Raw genomic sequence first — 7,517 nt, forward strand, 5'->3', positions numbered from 1 at the left:
AATTATGACATATCAAAAATTTGTATACTAAAATGTAAAATATAAAACAAAATCCATAAATATATATACACCATTCTGTAGTCCTCTTATATTTGTGATTAGTTTCTTTAAAAATTTGAAGGAAAAGTGATGGTATTAAATGAGAAAGGAACAGATATTACTTTATAATGAAGAAATAGTCGATTAAACGTAATTGAAGAGAAGAGCGGTTCAGAGGAGATATTAAGACGCAGATCCCCTCTCTTAGCAATGTAAGAAATAATACGAAAATTATGTGAACAACCAAAATACGGACAAAAAAAATTGTATCTAACATATGTGCCCTTCTCCCCATCAGTATAATCACCGCAACGCCACTGCCTTTTTATATATGACTAATAGCTAAGTGTAGTTATATTTAAATTAATAATTATTTTCTATGATCATAATATAAGTTCATTCTGAAATATGTTATTGATTGTTTCGATGATAACTAAAAACATAAACTACAAGATCTCAACCTTAGTTCTTTAGTTTTACATGTACCTATTATAACATAAAAAAGTTAAGCCAAACACTTAAAATTGATGTGTTCACACATATGCATACGTAGGTAGGAGGCGGACTTGAGAGTCAGAAGTTTCTCCCGGAAAGAATCGAACAACTATATATATTAAAGTACATATATTATTAATGCCTCATAATATAAATAAAGTATTACTACAAATTTTATTAAACCACTGAAATTATTTAATAAAAACGGATTAAATTTATATCCACGGATCTATTCGCATTAAAACTAGCTTAAATTTGATATTGCTCATATTTCAAATACTTTTTTAATATTTTGTTATTTTCCTTCAAATACTTAGGTATGATTTTTTCTTGCTATTTGCATGCACAGTTTTTTTTGTTCTACTTTTTAGTGCTGTTAGCTGGCACTTTGGTTTTTGTTTCTTTTTTTATGCACATATACTATTACTATTATCACAACTGTACTTAACTAAACAAATATGCAGGAATATGTGTTATTTTTCTTACAAAAACCATACAAAATTCATTTCAAATATGATAAAAGTGTTCAGTAATGATAAGTGTAAACACAGTATAAGCCATGATTACTTAAGTAATTAATGGAGAGTAAGTAAGTAATAAGTAAGTAGGTAAGTAATTAATTAAGTAATTAATTTAAGTATTTTTTTAAAACTATATTTTTTAAAAATATGTATTGTTTACACCTTTCTTTAATTGAAATTCTGTCTATGTCACCGCGTTACTTACAAACAATTATCTTCAATCAACATTATTTAAAAATGTATTTAAATAAATTATTAAAAGTTAATCAAAATTTTTATTTGCAATTATTCAAGCATTTATTTTACTTGACGCAGTTGATGAGCCCTAAAGTGACATTTAAATTTATTCACTAAACTGACAAAATATGTTAACAATATGACCTGAAGTACCTTCTGTGTTTAAGTGCCTTCACCAACAATACAAATTAAAATAAGAAAAAACAACAAAACAATGGCAGAAAAGGAACGAAAGCACTTTATAACCATTTAGACTTTTTAAGCGGAGAGTTGAAATGAAAACGAAAAAAAAACCCATTGAAAAAGTAAAAATTTTTAAAAATAAACAAAAAATCAACATCACAGAGTTGCCACATGTAATTTGTTAGACTTGCTTAAAACGGAAAGAAACAGAAAAGCAGAAACGCAGAAACACAGAAAGGGCAACACCGAAAATGGAACTGGAAACGTTAAGCTTTGTACAAATTTAGGTGAATACCTTTTTTGAGCGAGTGGCAATGGATCTTTAACGAACGCCGCAATTAAATTTAGGGAAATACGTTAAAAACTTTTGAAGGACAATTGACAAGCGTCAGGGTACTGATTTTATTTCGTACTTTCACATGAGAAGGAAAATCTCCAGTAAAATAAACAAAAAATAAATTCAACAAAATATTTTATCGAACTCAACTAAAATAAACGCAAATATTAACGTGAAAGTACAGAAAAAGGGTGTAGAGCACGTACGTGAACACGTGTATAAAAAGTGCTAGAACAAAGCATCTTTCAAAAAAAACACAAATTAGCAACTTTGAACAAAAACTAGACTAAAACTATAAAAACAACAACAACAACAATAGCATTTAACTTATACAACAGATTTAACAAAGTTAACAATTGCAGTGTATGAAGTTGCCAGATGTAGAATTGCTCGAGGTGGCATTGTTAGAGGCTGTAGCAACTTTTTGCTTAGTCTCTTGATATGTGTATTGAAGTATTGCTGTGCATTTTATTTATGTTGGCAATTTGCCAACAACAATTCAATTGCCACATTGCCAACGACAAAATAACTTTGTGCTGGTTTGTCCATTCATTTGGATTAAGCTGCACACCTCATATGAATGGAAATGGCTGAAGTGTGCACGCCAAAGTTCATTGGTAATTGTGGTGTAGTCCTGCTTAGGTACGTTTTTGCTGTTTGTAAGCAAATGTGTTAGAATACAAATGAAAACCATTTCAGGAATGATACCTGAACTCCATAATATAGCAAAAAATAACCTTTAAGATATTTTAAACTGTTTTTCTTTGCCAAATAAAAACATTTTGGAATTCTTTGGCATAAGGTTCGTTCGAATATAAGATGGAGTGGTTAAAATACTAATGACATAAAGAGCATTAGATTTAGTTATTCTCAAAAAAATAAACAACAGTCATAAAATCTTCAGTATTGAGCATAAAAGCTAGTTATATTGTCTACTGGTTGCCAACGTATATTCGTATACACGCTATTTAAAAAGTATCGGAAGTTTGCTATTCATATATTGCAGTGGTAAAATGCACATTTTTGAAAAAGTGTTAGAGGAAATTCCAATCTGGATAACTTCATTGATATAACATGGTTTTTAAAATGTCAGGATTTTGAAGTCATAAATTGTTTACGTTGATCACACTTACAAAAATAGATCAACTAGCGGATAGTAATAAATGCCTCCAAGCAGAGTCGACATTCTGTTCCCAGAGACAAACCAGTCTTTTTAAGATGCTAATGCAATGCATGATGACCCGTTCTGAAATGGAGAAAAGTGGTACCGTTTTTAAATTCTCGAACAGATAACTGCCAACCCTTAAGCCTGATTATTACCAGGATTGTTAATGACAACTTATTTCACCAAAAAAACTCCTTTATCCGAATCTGATTATGCACCAATTTATTTCATAATAAGAATGCGGTCCACAGATTAAGCGATTAAACCAATTCTTCTGACATTATCTGCTGACTGTATAATCAGATCCAACAAAGCATGATTTTCTTGCTAAATACTGATTGTACCGTCTTACTCCAGTCAGTTCACAGGGGCAATGAAAATCTGTTAAACTCACATTTTCAGAGTAATTCTTAATATCCATTCTTTTCCTATTCTTACAACTTATGGTACTTACTAATTTGGACATCCTCTCCAGTGTATATCTAAAAATTTTTCAGGGAACAATATCAGATGACAATAAGGATCCTTTATAAAGTAAGGATTATCTTGAAAATAATAGTTGATTGCATAAATCCTCTATATATTTTAAGGAAAATCAATACTATAATATTACCAGTGCCCTATGAATTCAGGTATGCACACGAGAAGGCTAATTATCTAGCCAAAAGAGGTGCGAACTTGTTACAAAAGCTGTCGTCTGTGGACTCACAAAGAGTCGCTCGAACGAATTGGAAGATGGTAATTTGTTTAGACCGACACTCTTCTTTCAATAAATTAATTTGAAATGTTATTCAATACAATGTCATTCTTTTAAAAATTAAATTTCAGTTACATAATATTATCTCAGAAAAATATACATTTGTTGAGTCGAATATATCGCACTGGATGACACCAATTCTAATTACGCGGATGGTTAAGAACTCTGACACTATCAGGCTGTTGGTGGTGTCTACAAACATGCATCAAGCATAGTTCTATAATGAATTGGGTACTATTGCTAAGTGGAGTTATTTAAACTACACTACAAAAAAAAATTTGATTTAAATTGAAATTGAATTGATTGAACCAAAGCAGTCATTACAAAATAAAAATCTTAACAAATATTTATTTTTTATATTTTTACTTTAGCAAAATTTTTCAAACCAATCAGAAAGTATAAAAACTGTAACTAATTGAATTTTTTTTTGCAATAATATTTTTTATTTACTTTAAATAGACATTATCTTAAACTTTGAAATATATATTCTGGATCTTCAAATTTAAAATGAGTAAAGTAAAATCGCCTAAAAAGCAAATAACGAAAAACCCAAAAAAATCTGGAAATGGATTGGCAATCAATGATGGATCCTTAAATATGATTATAAATGACAAAAGTATTGATGGTAAGCAGATCCAACACATGAATAATTATAATTAATTATAATAATAATTATTATAATAATTATTATGCCATAAACCAGAAAAGGAACCTTTTTGTGTTTCTTTGACTGCTTCTATTAATTTCTATAAATCTTAAATCAAGTCTTTAGCTATCATCTTGATATTTAATTAGGTATAACATACAATAACAGCCAAAAACAGGGACAGCCAAAAATTTAGACTGACTTTGGACAAGTCTAGACATACACACAATAAGTGTTTTGGTATCTTTTTTTTTGAGCACCAATAGATATATACTATAGAAGATATTACAGTGTAAGCCAAGCTTACCCGAAGCCCTCCTATAGGCCAGTGCCCTGTTGAAACAGATAATAACCTAAATACTTCTAAATTTCTTCTGTGTTCAAAAGGCAGAAAATTAATTAATAATATCCAACACAGAGAGACTGGTGATGTTTAGTAACAAAATGAGGACTTGATGACTTTCCCATTGATAAACTATATGTTTATCAAGACCATGTGCATTATCAACAATACACAGCACTTAAAAATGTTGATCAATTTTCCTGTAAATATAAATTTCAAGCTTCCGATACAAAGCAATCATAGAACCAGATGGCGATAATGGTTCTGGCGATCGATGCTCTTCTATTACCCTTTAAAGGGAGGGGAAAGATCCATATAATTAATATCCTTTATCCCTTATGAATCATAGGTCAAGGAGATTTAATTAAATCAAGTTTAAGAAAACTTAATATCCTAACGACAGAAAGTAGTTGTTACTAAAAAAGCATACTTATTCTTTAGTTAATCCTAAAGCAAAGTGTTTGTGTTAACTTCATATACTAACAATTTCTATATATAACTTTATAATATTTTCTTCAACAAGAAGTCGCAGAAAAAAACAGAGGAATAAAAATAACACAAAAGAAACGCTTAAAAAAATCGTGCCCAAAAAGTCCGTACCAAAAAACGTTTTTAATATTATTCTACAAAGCCTCATTACCATGATACTTCGTAATGATTCTGTACTTAACTTTTAAATAAGTGTGTTTTTTATGTATTTAGAACAATGAAGAAGGACTTTTAAACTCTACCATTAGCAGTTCTTTAGATTTTTTCATCTCTTTCTACATTATTATTATTAACTTCTTTCAGAATCTAAAGAACTATTAGATCAATCTGCAAGACTATTAGATGATAACATAAAACTATTGAAGAAAGTGACTTTAACAGATAATCCAATTATTTTAAAAAATGAAAGTACATTGAGGAAATATGGACTGACTCGTAGAGATTCATCCAAATCTAACTTTTGCGATATCGACCGCGATTTTACAGATCCAGACAGCATATCAATTTCAAGTTCAGAGTTGCGTAATGCGGATAAAGAAATATCAGATTTATTCGATAAAGAACTTTCGTTGATGAATGTTGACTTAACACCAAAGCTAAAGGATGTTTCAAAGTTTAAATATTTTAAGAATCAAATTTTGCCTGAAGGAAAAACTGAAAAGCCACTTGAATACATAATTCCAACAAAACCTACACACTTAGTTAACGGATATTTAAAAAATAACATATTTACAACTGATGTAATTGATCCGAACAAAAAAATGGAACCTATCACTGTAATAAATCGATCAAAAGTCAATTCAAAATTGTTGGAGAATCCTAGGGAAAATAGATTTATAAAAGGTGGTCATGATAGTAATGATAAAAAAAATGACAACTATGAAAACCTTAAAAGTGAAAAAAAACTTCAAAACTTCCAGTCAGAAACAACTGAAATTATAAAAAATAGCAAGAAAACTAAAAGATCTGGAGCTAAAGTATATTTAAAAACTGCTTCTACAGGACTAGAAAGAGAACAAAGTAAACCCTTTCATACTAGCAACGATTTGCATACAAGAAAAGAAAAGGTGCTATCAAAACAGAAAGATGATTCGATTGAACAAAATAATATAAGCTCAAATCAAAACCAAAATACTGTTCTATCTGAACCTGACACCGGCAATTCCATTGAGAAAACACAAATGGATGAAAACACAATTAAAAACAATGAAAACTCAAATAACTCTGCGAAAGTGGAAGAGGTTGTCCAGAAGCGAAAAATACAAAATGCACCGTTTCTAACATACAAAGAAATGCTAAAACAAAATAAAAGAGATGTGCTTAAGAAGAAATCTGGTATTAAAGATGTGAAGAAAAAGGTTTCCCAATCAATAAAAGATGATGCTGAGGAAGATATGGAGAAATTGTTAAAACAAAATGAAAATAATATATCATTGAAAATGACTGAAGAGGTAGATAAAGTCAGAAAGATAGATTTTCCATCAGTAGAGAATAATGTTGGAGATGAGATTCATGGATTGCTAAAACATAGTAAGAGAGGCACGATAGGAAAGAAATCGAAGGTGGTTAGTATTGAAAAGAAGAAAGATTCTCAAGCAATAGAAAATAATGCTGAGGATGATTCTGAGGGGCTGATAGAACAAAACGAAAATGATATGCTTAAGAAAAAACCAGATGCGGTTAATAAAATGAAACGAACTGATTCTCAACCAATGCAAAATAATGCTGATGTTGAGATTGAGTTTGAGGAATTGCTAAAAAAAAATAAAAAGGATATCATAAAGAAGAAATCCGATGTGGTTAATAACATGAAGAAAAAGGATGTGCAACAAATCAAAAATAATGCAGAGAATGATATGGAGATATTATTCCAACAAAATAAAAGTAATATGTTAAAGAAGAAAGCAGATGCGATTAATGCACAGAAGAAGGACTTTCAATCAACGAAAAATAATGTTGACGAGATTGCGAAATCTCCTATCTCCAGAAGAGTTGAAATAAGCACAGATGATAGTTTAAAAATTTCTAAGAAAAATTCATATTTCAAAAAGAAAGCAAAAGCATCGGAAGAAGAAAACTCTTTGCACACATACAAGAAATTGCAAATGAATTTAGCAAAAGATATTTTTAAAGAAAACAAACAAGCATATGATCCTCTTAATGACCGTGTTGAGAAACTCACAAATAACAGAAAACAAATAAACATAGATAACGATTCACAAATTTCTCCAACAATTGAAGATACGACCAAGACTTCAAATATTCGCGCACTTTTGGACAAGAAAAAAGGTCCTTTATACCATTT

General features: G+C 29.8%; 1 protein-coding gene across 1 annotated transcript in view; it reads left to right on the forward strand.

The window, feature by feature from the left end:
- Positions 1-4,241: 4,241 nt before the first annotated feature.
- The window catches only part of LOC119684235 (general transcriptional corepressor trfA-like), a 4,091-nt gene continuing 815 nt past the window's right edge, over positions 4,242-7,517 (forward strand). Inside the window, exons 1-3 of the mRNA XM_038098243.1 lie at positions 4,242-4,359; positions 5,516-5,988; positions 6,133-7,501. Of these exons, the coding sequence (XP_037954171.1) occupies positions 4,242-4,359; positions 5,516-5,988; positions 6,133-7,501 (1,960 nt within the window). The remainder of the gene's footprint in view (positions 4,360-5,515; positions 5,989-6,132; positions 7,502-7,517) is intronic.

The sequence above is a fragment of the Teleopsis dalmanni genome, chromosome 1 (assembly GCF_002237135.1).
Source record: "Teleopsis dalmanni isolate 2A chromosome 1, ASM223713v2, whole genome shotgun sequence".
NCBI lineage: Eukaryota > Metazoa > Arthropoda > Insecta > Diptera > Diopsidae > Teleopsis > Teleopsis dalmanni.